At 47.2% G+C, this 17,389-nt stretch overlaps 1 protein-coding gene across 2 annotated transcripts in view; it reads right to left on the reverse strand.

Moving 5' to 3' along the window:
- Positions 1–16,354: 16,354 nt before the first annotated feature.
- PNPLA8 (patatin like phospholipase domain containing 8) overlaps positions 16,355–17,389 on the reverse strand; it is a 281,202-nt gene continuing 280,167 nt past the window's right edge. For both annotated transcript variants that reach the window (XM_069228884.1, XM_069228885.1), the window contains one exon: positions 16,355–17,043. In XM_069228884.1, the coding sequence (XP_069084985.1) occupies positions 16,769–17,043 (275 nt within the window). In that variant the 3' untranslated portion in view covers positions 16,355–16,768. The remainder of the gene's footprint in view (positions 17,044–17,389) is intronic.

Genomic DNA, 17,389 nt, shown 5'->3' on the forward strand with positions numbered 1-17,389 from the left:
TCACCTATGTGTGCATTTGTCGTCCATTGACTTGTAGGCCAAGTCACAATAATTGAGTAGTGTACCCCGAGTGCGTGGCGTAGTGCAGGGGGCTTCTGTGTCTGTCCTCTCCGCAAACGGTGCCGCCAATGCATGCACTCAACATGTCTTTCTTTCTTCTCCCCCCCCTTTTTTTTGGTTTTCCTGTTCATGTGTGCATTACCATCATCAGTCGGAGGAGAAGTGGCATCGGCGCACGAGGGAGCTGCATCTCACATGGCCCCGGAGGGCCATGCAACCGACTCAGAGTACACCAGTGAGATGGAGGGCGAGGGGGGCTCCACAACGGGGACCCGTGGAGACGTCAGCGACACCGACACGTCCTCGGAAGGGAGCTCCCTTGTGGTGGCGGCAACATCCGTGCCCACCGCAACAACAGGTACAGCCGCCACCCAGCGCACCAGCCCCGCCCTCCCAGCAGCCCCTCAGCGTTCGCCCCGTGCCCGCTCGGCCAGGAAGCCGGGCATCTCCTTCGTCCCTGGCACCTGAGATCCTGCCCCAGTTACCCCTGCTGCCCTCAGTGCGGAGATCATTGACCTCCTGAGGACGCTCATTGTTGGGCAGTCTACCCTTTTGAATGCCATCCAGGGGGTAGAAAGGGAGGTGCATCGGAGCAATGCATACCTGGAGGGCATTCATTCGGGTCAGGCTGCCCATCAGCGATCGTTCAACGCTCTGGCCTCAGCACTGACGGCAGCAATTGTCCCTGTGTCTAGCCTCCCCCCTCCAACTTCCTCCACCCAGTCCCACTCCCCTGTTCCTCTGCCTATCCCAGACACACCTAAAGACCAGCCTGCACACACCTCAACACCCAAGGGCAGCTCATCCAGACATAAGCACCACACATCACACAAGCATTCACCCAAGCAACATCCACATGCAGACATGCCAACAGCCACTGCCTCCTCTGTGTCCCCCTCCTCCTCGTCTCCCTCCTCCCTCCCTGTGACGTCTCCACTCACATCTGCATGCACACCACCATCAGCCAGTACGTCCATCACCACCACACCCACCAGAACAGTCCGCACATGTGCAGTCACCACCCCCACTGCCATTTACACGTCCCCTGTGTCCTCTCCCAGTGTGTCTGTCACCCCCTCTTCCAAACCACACAAACACAGGCAGTCACCCACCCAACAGCCATCCACCTCACGACAGCCTCCAGCACAAGCACCTGCACCCAAAGACACCCCACTTGACTCTCCTACAACCACATCCTCTTCCTCCACTCCCATACCACTACAACTAGCCGTCCCTGTCTGTCTAAATTGATTTTCCTTTCCAACCTTGACCTCTTTCCAACAACTGACCCACCCCCTCCATCTAAGAAGGCTCCAATCAGCACCTCAGCCACCACAAGCCCTGCACCTACTAGGACCATCGTTCAGGGCTATTGGAGTCCACCAGCTCCTAGGGCAGGAACATCGGCCAGCAGCAAGGGGACAGCCAGCCCACCCCCTGGGAAAAGAACAAAAAAAGGAAAGGGCCGGCGCGACAGGCCTGAGACGGCTGCCCCCAAGGACACCAGCCTTGCAACGTCACCTGGCCCATCCAGAAAGGGAGGCAAGGGCCCCAGAGTTGCTGCCAAGGAGGGCAAGGGCAGGAGGGCGGACAAGTCCGGCAGCTGTCGAGCTGCCCAGGAGGGCCCCACCAGCCCCATTTGGGGTGTGACGGAGGACACCCACGGGCCCAGGACTCCAGCACAGGAGGGCCCCGCAAGCGAAAGGTCGGATGGCGACTGAGCGGCATTTATTGGCCAGATCTGGTTCCCTGGGAACAGAAGACAAGCACCGCTGAACAGGGCCCCGCCGTGAGAAGCACCGCTGAACAGGGCCCCGCCGTGAGAAGCACCGCTGTACAGGTCCCCGCCGTGAGAAGCACCGCTGAACAGGGCCCCGCCAAGACAAGCACCGCTCCGCTGGGCACTTCCTGTCAAGCACTGCTCCGCTGGGCCCTTCCTCTGAAGCACCGCTCCGCTGGGCCCTTCCTGTCAAGCACCGCTCCGCTGGGCCTTTCATCTCAAGCACCGCTCCGCTGGGCCCTTCATTTCAAGCACCGCTCCGCTGGGCCCTTCATCTCAAGCACCGCTCCGCTGGGCACCGCCGTCTCAAGCACCGCTCCGCTGGGCACAGCCGTCTCAAGCACCGCTCCGCTGGGCACCGCCGTCTCTGCACCGCTGGACCACTGGCAGGGCCGGATCTGTGTCGGGCAGGGCTTCACGAGGCACTCTGGCCAACATGCCTCCTCCATAACCAGTGGAGTCTGTAATCCACCTGATGGACTCTGGCTTTGCACTCCCCCGGATGGTACAGTGGGCAATCCACCCACTGTAGAGACTTGAGAGACTGTGGCTTTGCACTCCCCAGGATGGTACAGTGGGCACTCCACCCACTGTAGAGACTTGTGAGACTGTGGCTTTGCACTCCCCAGGATGGTACAGTGGGCATGGATGCCCCTCGTGGATCTGGCGTCGTGGACTCCTGTGGCTGAGGTGCCCCCCCTTCCCTTCCCCCTGAGGTGCCTGTGGTTTTATCATCTGATGCCCCAGCAGTGTTCTCTCCAATGGAAACGGGTCTCGTGTGTGGGCTTTGCCCATGTGTTTATGCACATTGGCCCACGAACAATGGAATGTAGGCAATATGTGCCGGACTTTTGGACTATGGATTTATTGTTAATGTGGTAATATATTTATTTGATATATCTAATTTTTCACTTCAGTTCAAATATGCTTAAATATACTTCATTTTAATGGAAATTTTATTTTGTCATTGCATTATTCCGGGGGGTTTGGGGGGTGTCACTCTGACTTGTTGCTCTGCATTGGTGTGTAGGGTTTGGGGGGGGGGGGGTCGCGTATGTGTGTGCCCGTAACCTTTTCTCCTCCCCCCTCCTCTGTGTCGTAGGTGCAGTACTTACTGGTGTCTTCTGCTCCGGCGTTCGTGCTCCTGGTAGAGGAGCAGGAAGACAATGGCTGGTAGGATGTTTAATTCGGGTTCCATGCTGTCCAGATTCCTCGTGGAGTGTGTAGAGGTGAGCGTTTTCCCGTTCGTAGTCTGTTTCCGCCGTGTTTTTATCGGCGGGGCTCCCGCCCCGGAAAAGGTGGCGGATTGGTGGGTCGTGATAGTGTGGGCGGTACATTGTCTGCCACCTGTCTGTTGGCGGTGACCGCCGCGCTGTTTGTTTGTCCCGCCGTGGCGGTCGGAGTGTTAAAGTGGCAGGCTGTGTTGGCGGTTCCCGCCAGGGTCAGAATTCCATTTTTTTGACCGCCTGCCTGTTGGCGGGTTGGCCGCCGCTTTAACTCCGACCGCCAGGGTTGGAATTACCCCGTATATGTCCTACCTTAACCATACACTGCACCCTGCCCTTGGGGCTACCTAGGGCCTACATTAGGGGTGTCTTATATGTAAGAAAAGGGAAGGCTTAGGCCTGGCAAGTGGGTACACTTGCCAAGTCGAATTTACAGTTTAAAACTGCACACACAGACACTGCAGTGGCAGGTCTGAGAAATGATTACAGAGCTACTTATGTGGGTGGCACAACCAGTGCTGCAGGCCCACTAGTAGCATTTGATTTACAGGCCCTGGGCACCTCTAGGGCACTTTACTAGGGACTTGCTAGTAAATCAAATATGCCAATCATGGATAAACCAATCAACCATACAATTTACACAGAGAGCATATGCACTTTAGAACTGGTTAGCAGTGGTAAAGTGCTCAGAGTTCAAAAGCCAACAGCAACAGGTCAGAAAAAGATAGGAGGCAAAAAGATTGGGGATGACCCTGCAGAAGGGAAAATTTCCACAGTATCCAGAAACGTTTTCTTCTACCACTAGTTTTCCAGATGACACCAATCATGGTTCTATCCATCCAGAAAGTGATGACACCAGCCTATACAGAGCAGTGGGAAGTATGCAATCAGCAGTTCCCTACATGTTATTGTGTACAAGTTGGGATGTGCAAAGAGGAACCCAAAAGCATAATGACATTGCACAATAAAAGAACAGATGCAACAGCTGAATACCTTGGAACATTATTATGACAACCTTGTTTCAGATGGGAAGAAGGAAAGCGAAGGATGTCATTATTGTTACCAAAGGTAAGAAACATTTCCTTCTTCATTTATTTTTATTTGCAATTTTATACAGGTCAGACATTGCCGTAAGGCATCAGACCGCATTACAACACACAGGAAACACAGTTACATTAATAGTAGTTAAGCTTGAACGTTTACATCAGTGTATGTATACAGGCGTTAACACAAGAGACAGTTACAATAGGGCAGAGGACATGAACAGTTAAACGTAGGCAGATCAGGATACAGTGGAAAAAGTAAATAAGTCTGGTCGAGGGTGACCTAGATGTCTGTCAAATAGGAGGAGCTTGAGATTCTTTTTGAAGGTTGCTAGACAGGTGGTTAGACGGAGCCAGAGAGTTCCAGATTCCAGACTGGTTTATGTGTTGTTCTCAAACCGAAGGAGGAGGGTTCCAGGAGTAGTTTTGGTGTTTCTGGAACCCCTATTTGCACCAGAGATTTTCAGTTTCTCTTTTAGAGAGGAGGGTGAGGAGGGGCACAGAGCTCTGTGTGCAATGCTGGCAAATTTGAATTGGGTCCACACTTCAATGGGGAGCAACTGGAGGGTTAGCAGGGCAGGAGAAATGTGGTCAAATTTCTTGAGACCCAAGACGAAGCATACTGCAGCATGTAGTGTTGCTCTCAGTGGGCCTTTGTGAACTTTGGGAATGCCTGAGAGAAGGGCAATTTCATAGTCTTGTCTAGAGAGGAGAGACTGCACCACTGTTTTGAGGTCTTGTCCAGAATCAATTGGCTGATGCCTGTTGCCATGGCTGCGAAGATTGAGACAATTATCAGGGGTGATGCTTAGTGATCTAGCACTTGTGACAATGGCAGGGCACCCTTTGAAGGTGGGAAAGTTGGTCATCCATTCTTGAAATTCCATTTTTGCTTTCGGAGGTGAGATCAATAGAAATTCTGTATTAGTTGGGTTGAGTTTTAAATGGTGGTTGAACATTGTTAGAAATGGGGTCTTTGGTTGGCAGTCAGGTGACCCCCTGTCCAAGCAAGGACCCTTACTCTAGTCAGGGTAAGTCACACAAAATCCAAATTATTCTGTGCCCACCCTCTGGTAGCTTGGCACTGAGCAGTCAGGTTTAACGTAGAAGGCAATGTGTAAAGTATTTGTGCAACAAAAAATGCAATAACAGTATAACCACCACAAAAATATACCACACAGATTTAGAAAAATATAGAATATTTATCTGATTAAATGCAGGTCAAAACGATCAAGGATTTGATATCTACACATTGAAATATCACTTTAGAAAATTATAAAAAGAGTCTTAAGTTCTTAAAAGCAATAAGTGTCTCTTGCAAGCACAAAATACCTGGTTTGCGTCTAAATTATCGGCAAGGGACCGCAGAGGAGGAGATGCGTGGAAAACGGGGAGACGGGCGTCGGTATCTCTGGGCACACACAGACGATGCGTTATTGCTTTTCCATGCAGCAAGGGCTTTGCTTCGATTTCCAGCATGCAGGCTTGGATCCTCTTTGGGTTGCGGGGTATTTGGACACCCAGGGGACAATTCAGAGAAATCCTGGGCGTGCAGGACAAAGTCACAGGAGCTGCGTTGATCCAGGGAAATTTCTGTCCATGGCAGGTGCTGTGTTGATTCTTCTCACAGGAAGTCGGTCTGCGCCGTTCCAGGTCAGCTATGTGTCAATCCACTGGGCCGTGCATCGAAGTTCCAGTCACAACCCTGTCCCTGCGTCGATCTCCACTCGGGGAGCCGGCTGCGTCGTCCGGTTCGGCGTTGCAGTGATTTTCTCACTGCGGGGCAGGCTGTGTGGCAATTTTTGCCGCACAAGGAGGTCTTTGCAGAGTTGAAGTCTTTTTGGGCCTGAGACTTCAGAAAACAGGAGGCAAGCTCAATCCAAGCCCTTGGAGAGCACTTCAAAGCAGTGCCAGAGGGCAGCAAGGCAGCAGGGAAACAGCAAGGAAGCAGTCATTTTCAGCAAAATAATCAGATGAGTCCGTTGGGCGGCCAGGCAGCTTCTCTTAGCAGGTTGCAGATACTGGTTCAGAGTTCCTTTCCCAGTAGGTATTGTGTCAAGAAGTGTCTACCCAAATGTGCCTTTCAAGTAGGGGAGACTTCAAAGAGTGGATTAGAAGTGCACAAGGTCCCCTTTCAGTTAAATCCTGTCTGCCAGGGTCCCAGTAGGGGGTTTGGCAGTCCATTGTGTGAGGGCAGGCCACTGTCCTTTGACATGTGTCACGCCCTCCCAGCCCAGGAAGACCAATTCAGCATGCAGATGTGTGCAGGTGTGACTGAGCATCCTGTGTTTGAGGCTGTCTGTGTGAAATGCACAAGGGAGCTGTCAACTAACCCAGCCAGATGTAGATAGTAAGGCACAGAAGGATTTAAGTGCAGAGAAATGCTTACTTTCTAAAAGTGGCATTTCTACAATAGTAATATTAAATCCAACTTCACCAGTCAGCAGGATTTTGTATCACCATTCTGGCCATACTAAATATGACCTTCCTACTCCTTTCAGATCAGAATATACCACTCAAACAGTATATGAGGGTAGGGTAGCCCTAATGTTAGCCTATGAAAGGAGCAGGCCTCACAACAAATGTAGGAGTTGTAGTCTACTAGGACATATAACCTACACAGGTGCATGTCCTGTCTTGTCTCTACATAGCACCCTGCCCTATGGGTTACCTAGGGCCTACCTTAGGGGTGACAAATGTAGAAAAAGGGGAGTTTAAGGCTTGGAAAGTACTTTTAAATGCCAAGTCGAATTGGCAGTGAAACTGCACACACAGGCCAGGCAATGGAAGGCCTGAGACATGGTTGGGGGCTACTTATGTGGGTGACACAATTAGTGCTGCAGGCCCACTAGTAGCATTTAATCTACAGGCCCAGGGCACATGTAGTGCACTTTTACTAAGGACTGAGTTAAATAAGCCAATTGGGCATGAGCCAATGTCACCATGTTTTAAGGGAGAGAGCATATGCACTTTAGCACTGGTTAACAGTGGTAAAGTGCGCAGAGTTCTAAAACTGGCAAAAACAGTGTCAAAAAGTGGAGGGAGGCAGGCAAAAAGTTGAGGCCGACCACCCTAAGGCTGTCAGATCTAACAGACATCCAGTTTTGAGTCTTTCAGAGTGTATTTGAAAGCAGGGCAATGTTCTACAGGGATGACATTTTCAAGTATATTTGGATATCGTCAGCATAAAGGTTGAAGACAATCCCCAAATTTCTGAGAATCAAACATGGTGGTTCTAGGAGGTTGAAGAGGGATAGGGAGAGGATTAAACCTTGGTGAACGCTGACTGGTCTTGAGAACGAGTTGCCTATTTTCACAATTTGGGAACAGTTGGATAGTTAACAGGAGAACTAGTTGAGGACAGCACTTCTACATCCTATGCATTGTTCAAGTATATGAAGGAGGTCATGATGGTGGATAAATTCAGAAGGACCAGGAGGTAGGAGATGCTGGAGTCAGGGATTCTAAGGTAATCATCGACTATTTGTACTGAGACCCTGGCAGAAACGTGAATGGAGAGTGTCTAGGAGGTTGTTCGTTTGGATGTGTGAGGCTAGTTGAGTGGAAATGCAACTTTTGATGACTTTTCCTAAAAATGGGAGTGTAAAGATTGGGCGGTAGTTGTTCAGGTTCTCTGGATCGAGGGATCGTTTTTTCAAAAGCGGACTGATTTGACCCATTTTTAGTCGTTCAGGGAAGAGGCCCTGTTTGAGAGAAGAATTGAACATAGTTGTCTAGATGGGGATTAGGTGTATGGCAAGAGATTTGCTGATAGAGCCTGAAATAGCATCCTTTTGATGGTTTGAAGATCTTACTTTGGAGTACAGAGAGCCAGTAACCATACTTCTTCCAACTGACTTCTCACTTTATTAATGAGTCACAAAAAACAATATTAACTGGGGGATTCAACTGTGTAGTGCTCAAGTAACACAGCCCTAACACAGTATAAATCATCATGTACTGAAGCCACCAACCAGTAAATAGTCACCTGTAGGGCCCTGATGAGTGCAATATAAGGTGACCTGGTACTCACTAAATACCAGGCCATAGCAGCTTCTATTGTGGATTTCTTGGCCCGCTCTCACCTACCAAAAAGGTAGGATTTTGAGAATTTGTAGGTGCAACTGTTTCTACAGGGGTGCACAGTATAAAGTTGTCAGATAACGACAATAATGCACTCTGGTCTGACACTGCATATCAACTTGTAGCTTACAAACAGCTGCATTACTCATTTACATTAAATGTGAATGAATATAGATTATACAATGAGAGCTATTCATGCAATCTTTTAACTAAAAGGCACAAAATACAACTGCACGTTTTGGAAGGATTTACTAAGGACGTTTTAATAGATACCACTAATATATTTTCCTACCAATTTATTTAAATAAACAAATATGTGGTACAAATATTATGACATTCTTTCTGTAGATTATCACCTGTGTAAAGCTGTCATTTTAGAACAGCATAGAAATAGAGTTCCTGCATACGTGCTGAAGTTCTACCAAAATGTACACAATTCATATAAAAGATCACATGTCAATAAATTTCATAGGGAAGCAAGAGAAAAGGTAGGTTGAATGTTTGAATGTCCTTTTTGGGAGACACTCCCTTTGCCAGTATACAACTAAAGCAACAGGGCCAATTCAGATGGTTGTGTGTTCATAGAGTACAACTTCTCTTCAGAAACATCCAACAATCACCATCTTCCCCACTGGGAGATAGGTTAATGTAGAGCCTACTGTGCTGCAGTCATCTGCACTATAACACAGAAAACAATTAGAACATTGGCATGTTGGGAGCTCCAAGAATGGCTAGTGTAAACCATATGCTCCAACTTCCCAATGGTTGTCTTTCTACATTTCCCCGTTTAATTTATGACATTCTAGGGTCTGTGAGTAAAATGTTCTAATACCATTACAAGCCTGCTGCCTTAGGGGATATAGGGCCTGATTCTAACTTTGGAGGACGGTGTTAAACCGTCCCAAAAGTGGCGGATATACCACCTACCGTATTACGAGTCCATTATATCCTATGGAACTCGTAATACGGTAGGTGGTATATCCGCCACTTTTGGGACGGTTTAACACCGTCCTCCAAAGTTAGAATCAGGCCCATAGTGTTTAAAGGCCTCTTTCTTGTTACAAATTGAGCAGTGGGTCTTCAATTACCTGTATTGCATTTGCTTTCGGTCTATTTGGATAGATTCTTGCCTGAAACTAAATCTGTGAATATGGGGCTGAAATGTACACTGCTTTAAAGCATCGCTGTAGTGTTAACCTTTATTAACTTCATTTTGGCATGACAATCCAATGAAAACACCAACCGAGCATCCACGAGTGGTTACACATTACACCTACACTGTATAACACATGGATAAACACTCAAATGTATTGGGAAGTTAAGTGCCACTTTAGAAATTTTATATACACTCTATTGGAAAAAATAATTCCCAAAGTAATTAACAGGATTTGTTAACGAGTAACAATGATTTGTTCATTGTTAAACATCAGATGTTATTGAATAAGTTACATACCCTCAGTAATGCCTTATCTGGACAAGACTCTAAATAGTCGCCGATTTTTTACCTTAGAATCCAGGCATCAGACTGAATCAGTAATTCTGCTCTTACGCAGGTAATGTTGATCGATACCACGTTGGCATTCATCCATGTCAGAAGCATGCTGATATCAGTTTCTTACTTGACATTGTAGAGACCAAAGCACAGAGCCACGTCAGAAGACTGATGGACCTATGTACAAACACAAAGGACCTACAGGGAGCTTCTAGGTAGAAAAAAAACAGAAGCGGAGAGGTTTAGTAAGGAATCTGCCACAAGATAGAGGGCCTGATTTAGATATTGGCAGCCGGGTTACTCCATCACAACAATAAGATGGATATTGCTTCTGCCTAAATTTAAATCCCATTATGTCCTATGAGATTTAGATTTCGGCAGACGGGAGTAACCCGCCTGCCAATATCTAAATCAGGCCCAGAGTCTCTACCAGATAAGGCGTTACTGAAGGTAAGCAACATGTTCTTCTGATAAAGACTTCTAGCTGCAGATTCCTTAATTTAGAATAGATACAAAAACAATCCCTCTCTGGAGGTAGGTCTGCAAACTGGTTCAGACCAAAAAGTCCTGGAGGACTGAACAGGCAAAGTGCCTGTTACAACTGACCTGGCAATCAAGGCAGTAGTCTTTTGTAAACATGTGTAGAGAAGTCCACGGCACAGCCGGACAGATGTCCTGGACAGGGACTCAGCGAGCTAACGTAATGGTCGCAGCCTTGGCATGGGTGGAATAGGGGATGCTTTTTGGCCAATGATGAACTGATCTTAATGCAGAACACAATCTCTCTGGAGATTGTTGTTTCTACACTGCTTTTCCTTTTTTTGCTCCAGTGAACCCAACAAAATGTATATCACAATGGGCCTGACTGTCAAGGCAGTAGCATTTTGTAAACGTGTGAAGAGAAGCCCATGTAACAGTCTGACAGATGTCCAGGACAAGGACTCAGTGAGCTAGCTTAGTGGTCGTAGACGTGGCACCGGTGGAATAGGGTTGCTTCTTGGCCAGTGATTAGCAAATCTTAATGCACAGCACAATCCATCCGGAGATGGTCATTCTGCACTGCTTTTTTTGCTTGTTGATGATCTACCCAATGTTCTCTGGTGCAATGGATGTAGAACAGCAGCGCTCTTTCTGGGTCCAGGCAATGGAGTCTCTCTTCTTCTTTAGAGGGGTGAGGTGGAGCGAGGAAGTTTGGCAGTGTGATGCTTTGGCCGAAGCGGCAATGCATCAACATATTTGGGAGAAAAAAGGCACAAGTGTGCAGAACTAGTTTGTCTGGGAAGAAGCTGCTGTGTGGAGGGTGTTGCAAAAGCGGCTGTAGCTCGCTAACACTTGTGGCCTAAGTAATGGCCAATAAGAAGACTGTTTTGCACATCAGGAAACCCAGAGGCTTGAAGAGCGAACACATCAAAAAGGTCAAAACCAAGTTAAGGTCCCACTGGGGCATAACGAAGGATTTAGGTAGAAACATGTGTGTGTATTGAACAGGGAGGGCTTACCTGAGAACCGTAAAAAAAAAGCTGAAATGGCCAAAAGATACCCCTTAACTGTGTCCAAGGTAAAGCCTTGCCGGGCTAAAGCTAAAAAATAAAATAAATAAATGAACAATACCTCGGACAAAGGTGCAGAAAGAGACTCAACATGCTTTTCAGCACACAAAGCCACAAACTTGTCCCAACGGCAGGTGTATACAGCCTTTATTAACGGACGTCTGGCGGCCAGTATAACGTCTGCTCAGTTTCCACATATGAAGGTGGAGTGTGCACAGGTTCGGTGTAGAACCCTGCTCCGTGCTACTACAGGAGATCCTCCCAAAGAGGCAGTCTGACCGAAGAATCGATGCTCATGTTCAGGAGTTTGGTCTAACATTTTCTCCGTACCTAATCCTGAGCTACAAGGTTGACTTGGGCCCAGTCCGTCCTGAGCATCTGCACATAAGGCAGGTCTGGTATCAGCTGGAAGGTGTACAGGCGTCCTAAACCTCGCTCAAGACAAAATACACATCCGAGTGAAAGTCACTGAGGAAAATCTAACAGCAGAAATGCCAACATTGCACGTTCTCGGCGGTAGTGAATTGATCTAACAATGGCTCTCGACAGTCATGGAAGATACCTTGCACCACCTATGGATGGAGACACCATTCATGATACGCTAGGCATCGACGGCTGATTTCATCCACCTGGGAGTTTAGAGAGCCTGCCAGGTGTTGTACAACCAAGAAACTGTTGTGATGTTTCAGCCAAGTCCAGAGACATGGGACGTCTTGACACAGGGTCAATGACCCCAGCAGACCCTGTCTGCTGCAATACCATGTTGTGGTGGTGCTGTCCAGACCTGAACTCACCTGGATAGAGGGCAGGAAGGCTGCCAATGCCAGGTGGCTCGCTCTCAGCCTGGGTTGGCTTTAGCACTGGTGGCGCCCAGAGTCCTCTGATCTCCACCTCTCTCAGATGGCTGCCTCAACCCAGAAGTGATGCATCTGTCACTATTGTGAGGTCTGGGCGGTGGGGGGGGGGGAAGGGTGAGGTGTCTGCTGCGGACACAATCGCGGTACACCAGTGCACATCTTTTGCATTACCTCCTATATGTGGACCAGTTTGGAGAGATTCCCCTGATGCTGAGCTCACTGGGATTTTAGGTTCCACTACGGAGCCTGCCGGCATGCTTTACAGCAGGATGCAGGAGGCCTTGAGACCCAGCTGCCTCAAATTCAGTCTCACTGAAATCCATGATAGAGCCTGAAACATCAGAATAATAGCCTGAATATCATGGACTCGCTGGCCTAGAGGGCATATGTTGAACTACATTGTGTCCACCCACAATAGGTCAGAGACGGAGGAGCATCTGAGAGGGAAACACTTGTGACTTCAGCATGCTTGTAGTGAACTCCAGCGAAGACAGGAGGTCCACTGTAGTCTGGAGGTGAATTATGACTGCCTGGGATGAATCTGCTTTGAACAGCCGGGGAAGACTGGATCCTCTGACCTCTAAAGATGGGCTGCCACCACTGCTATCACCTTTGAGAACACCTGAGGAGCGCAAGAAAGGCAAAAAGGCAGCACAGCAAACTGAAATTACCCTTGGCTCACGATGAACTGCAGGTAACACCTGTGGTGGGTTGGCAGGACAGGTATATGGAAATATGCGGCCTGCAAGTCCAGTGCTATCATTCAGGGTCCATGGCAGACAGGACCTGAGCCAACATACGCATTTTGAATTTCTCATTTTTCAAGAAGTAGTAGAAAAGGTGAACATATAGTATAGGAGTGAGGCCTCTGTCCTTCAGCATCACAAAGTAGCTTCTGATGTAAGCACCCTCTCTAAATCTCCTTTGGCTAGAAGATGCTGTACTTCTTGACGGAACAGGGTGAGGTTGTCATCCGTCAGCCAATCTGAAGATGGTGGCATGGGCAGCATGGTTTCTCTGAATGGAAGGGCGTAGCCCAGCTGATAATTTGGAGCTCTCTGTTGTCCAAGGTGATAGACTGCCATCAGGGTAGGTAGTGATGGATCCTGCCACAGACCGGCTGCCCATGATGGAGAGAGAACATATTAAAGGGCTGTGTGGCAAATGTGTCTGGAGCCACAAAAGGACTGGGGAGTCTCTTGGCTATGGTACCTGGGCAGCAAATGATGCAGCTGGTAGCCCCTGAGCTAGCCACAGAAGGGGTAGAAGGCATAATAGGGCCAGTGAGTGGCTCTGGAGAATCCCAACAACTAGGCGTTGGCCCGGCTATCCTTATTTGGGCCGAATATGCTTTATTACCAAACAGATAAGCACCATCGAAAGGCATGTCCATAAGGGATGCCTGGACATCCCCTAAACAACTAGTTGATCTCAAGCAGGTGTGGTGACAAAGTGCCACTAATGAAGCAATTACTCTACATAGTGAGTCTGTTGTGTCCAGAACGCAGCATATTATGACATTTACTGCATCCCTGACATTGGCAACAGCCTGGGACAGGATGGCTTCGGCCTCCTCCAAGACCATGGGCACCACTTGCGCAACTGAATCCCCATTTGGGTGGGGACACCGGGCAAAGAAACAAGCAGTATTTAAGGACCACAGAGCAAGGCTGGTAAGAGAAAATCCTGTTACAGAAGGCGTCCAGCCTCTGGGTTTCCCTAGTTGGCCGTGTGATAGGAAACAAATAAGGATCAACATTGGAGGTGGAACCCTGGATGACCAATCTGTCTGGGGTGGGGTGCTGGGTGAGGAAAGATGGCTCCTCAAGAGCGGGGCGATGGCAGCAGGCAATGTTCCTGTGCACAGGAATGCCTGTACAGGGCTTGGCCCAGGTCCTGAGCAGGACATCCATGAGGGCTTCATTAAAGGGGAGAAGAAGTTGAGTGGGGGCCAACCCGGGTTGAAACAACTCTCTATCAAGATGTTAGTCCTGACTGCCACTGAGAGAAGCGTGAAGTCCAGAACCTCAGCCGCCCTCTTCACCACCATGGCAAACTCCATAGCTATAATAGGAGGAGAGACTAGGCCAGTGTTAGACGAGGTGTACAGACCACTGGCATCCGCCAGTTCCTCATACAGGTTACCCTCGGCCAAGGGCTCTTCCAGGGGATCAGGATAACCATAGGGATCCTCAAATCCACCCTACTTGTACTCCCCGTATGACCTGTCAGTAAAGGGAAGTGCTGTCATTGACGCAGATGTTTTTGGTTTCAGTTGATGCCAGAGTCAATGTTGGATGATGCTGGTCCTGCTCTGTATCGGAGTCATGTTTAACAATGGGGTCAGCAGCACTGGGAATGACACCACTGGAACGAACTCCAGGGAGAGCTTTGGGCTTGCGACCGGAACTGATCTGGATCCAGAAACAGATCCAAAGGACCAGACTGGCGCTGAGGGCAAACCCGCCACTTAGAGAACATGTCTAACTAGTGGAGCCCAAATATGGGGTGCATGGCCTCATAAAATTCATATACTTTGGCGTGGGCCGCTCTGGCTCCGAGAAACCCTGGAAGACACGGAGCAGACTCCGACTTAGGCTCCCCAGCTGACATGTGAGAGCAAGGCCAAAATTTGTTATGTCAGTTACTGTGCTTCGTCTGATGACTTGGACCAGCACAGCAAAGTTGAAGAGCACTTTGTATTCTTAGATATCTTTTGCTTATGAGACTTACTCAATCATAATTTGGAGTGTAACAAACAGAGACATTCTAAGGCATGGGCAAAGTAGGCTCTGGCCCAGGGCCCCAGACTTTCAGGGGGCTCCCTGATATAGCGAGCCCTGGTCTGCTGAGACTCTTGCCATGATAACCTTGAATAATTCTTAAACAGATTGTTTTAAATACTATTTTGCTTTAATTTATTTTTAGTGTGGGTGATGTATGAGAGTCTAGTACAGACATTTTGCAGAGAAATGTTATGTTTATGTTTCATGCAACATCCATAACAAAAAGTTTCTTTTAGATCACAAGAGGTCCTCACATATGAGAAATGGGAGGGTGACACAGAGATTATTTGCAGTCAGGTTAGTGAGTTGCTGCTGCATTACAATATTAAAAACACCTATCCCTAAATATTAAAGCTAAACACATTTAGAATTTGACAAATGTGTCTGTGCACTGTCAGTGACCTGGTTAAAGAGGGCACTGAAGAGCTGAAATGGGATCATTAATTCAAAGCTGTTCTGAACAAATGGCCCCAAAATACTTTTGGCCCAAGGCCCCCAAAATCCTGAAGATGTCCCTAGCAAAGAAGACCAGCTGGAACAATTCTGAGGGCAGGCAGGACCTTCCTTGGAACTGGAGCAGTGCGGAGCCGTCCGGTGTCAGGCGACCAGGAGATTCAGGTCATGCTCTTTAGGGGTTCATCGCTCGACAGTCTGGCCAAGCCGTGGAGTTGTGGCCCAGCTCCAGGCACCACAAGCAAACAAAGTGAGGGTCCGTCTCAGACATATGCCTGTGACAGAATCCACAGGGTTTAAACCCCACAAGTTTGTTTAGGGGACATCTATAACACACACTGGGAGCTTCACTCAAAAATGATTTCAACAAAAAGTGAAAAAAGGTAGCCAAAAAAAGGACTGAGGTAGCTCTCTCCGAATCTGTGCTGATGGCATAGAAAGAAAAGAACTGATGTCAGCATGCTAGGGGTGGTACCTATATAGGCACTGTGCACGTCATTTCGGGTACGGATGTCGCAGACACGGAGCCAACCAACACCACCTACCAGCATGCAGAGGTATAGCTCAACATTTTCCAGATGCAGTCTGATGCCTGGGGAATATTTTAAAGTAAGGAATTTGCAGCTAAAATTCTCTATCAGAAAGATTACAGCAAACATTTGAATTTGAGACAGATTACAGCAAACATCACACATCTTAGTATTAAAGGGTAAAACTTCATAGTGTAAGTGTAACATTTATTTTGAAAGAATGCATATGCAGTTATTTTTAAAGATGGCTTTATATGATTCGCTTATGATATTGGTCAAATGTTTATATTTTTTAGAGAATTCAAATACTGAAAGTCATAAATATTTTTGAAATACATATGTGCTATTCATTTTGTGACTGGAAACAAATCAATCAATGATTTTATTTGTAAGATCGTCCTTAAATGAGAATTTGAGTACCCGATCGATCAGTGATTTTCCGTCTTGGATGCTATCAGCAAGCTTGGCAGAAGTACCCACTTTAGTAAGCATAATGAAGCTTTTTAAAAAGTGCTTGTGTTTTATTTGAAATACATCAAATGAATACATACGATTTTACAACGAATAGTAGTAATGGGCAGTGTTGAAGAATTCGATGTACACTGTACTCCATTTTAATTCGCACAAATCCAATGCAAACTTAAATAAACAAATCACAAATATTGTTTTAGAATGAATCCAAAGTCAATGCAAAAGGGTTGGCCACATCGACCAAAAATAAGCTAAATCAATGCAAAAATGCTCTAAAACACCAATATTTTTCAATGATTGAAGTTGTCCAGCAGCACTGATTCTCCCTTTTAAAAATGTATTTACAGAACTAAAATATGCACAGACCTCGAAGAACTGGACGGAATTTCTAGAAGAGCATTGTTTGCCAATGGTTGACAGTATCATGCAGTAATAGATCACAATTTGGAAGTAAATGAAAATCCTTCGTACATGTCTGTTTTTAACTTGATCCAGTCACTGATGCTCTGGAGGGATGTCTTCTCTTGCAACAAAATCTTGGCAGCTTTTTTCAGTTTCTCTTCATTTCGTTCTAAATAACGCACTCCATCTAACTGCAACTGGTTGAGCTTTTCTTTCCGATTTTCATCAAGCGGAACATCTTCATTCATGACCGGGTTAAATCGGAAATACGTGTTGGGTGGTAACAAGGCATCAAGCATGGTATGAACTTCTGTATTTAGAGGAAAAAAAAAACGATAATTTTTTGTTGAAAATTGTTAGGCTCACTTTAGTTATGACAAATAAGCAGTTTCTAAATCCGGATTCACAAAATTACATTCTTTCTGGTTTATTGTGCAAAGAGTAATACATCATGTTTAACGCTAGAAAATAAACATGCCCACTTAAGTTCTACATAACACCCCACTAGTAACAAATGCATCAGGCACAAAGAGGCTGTTGGCAGCGCAATGTTTTGTTTGCAATACACTGCACTGCAACCAGTCTCCCCTTTTTCTACACAAAGGATTCTGAAAAGCCTCATAGCACAAAGGGACTTTCGCCATTAAGGGCCTGAA

Source organism: Pleurodeles waltl, chromosome 4_1 (genome assembly GCF_031143425.1).
Source record: "Pleurodeles waltl isolate 20211129_DDA chromosome 4_1, aPleWal1.hap1.20221129, whole genome shotgun sequence".
NCBI lineage: Eukaryota > Metazoa > Chordata > Amphibia > Caudata > Salamandridae > Pleurodeles > Pleurodeles waltl.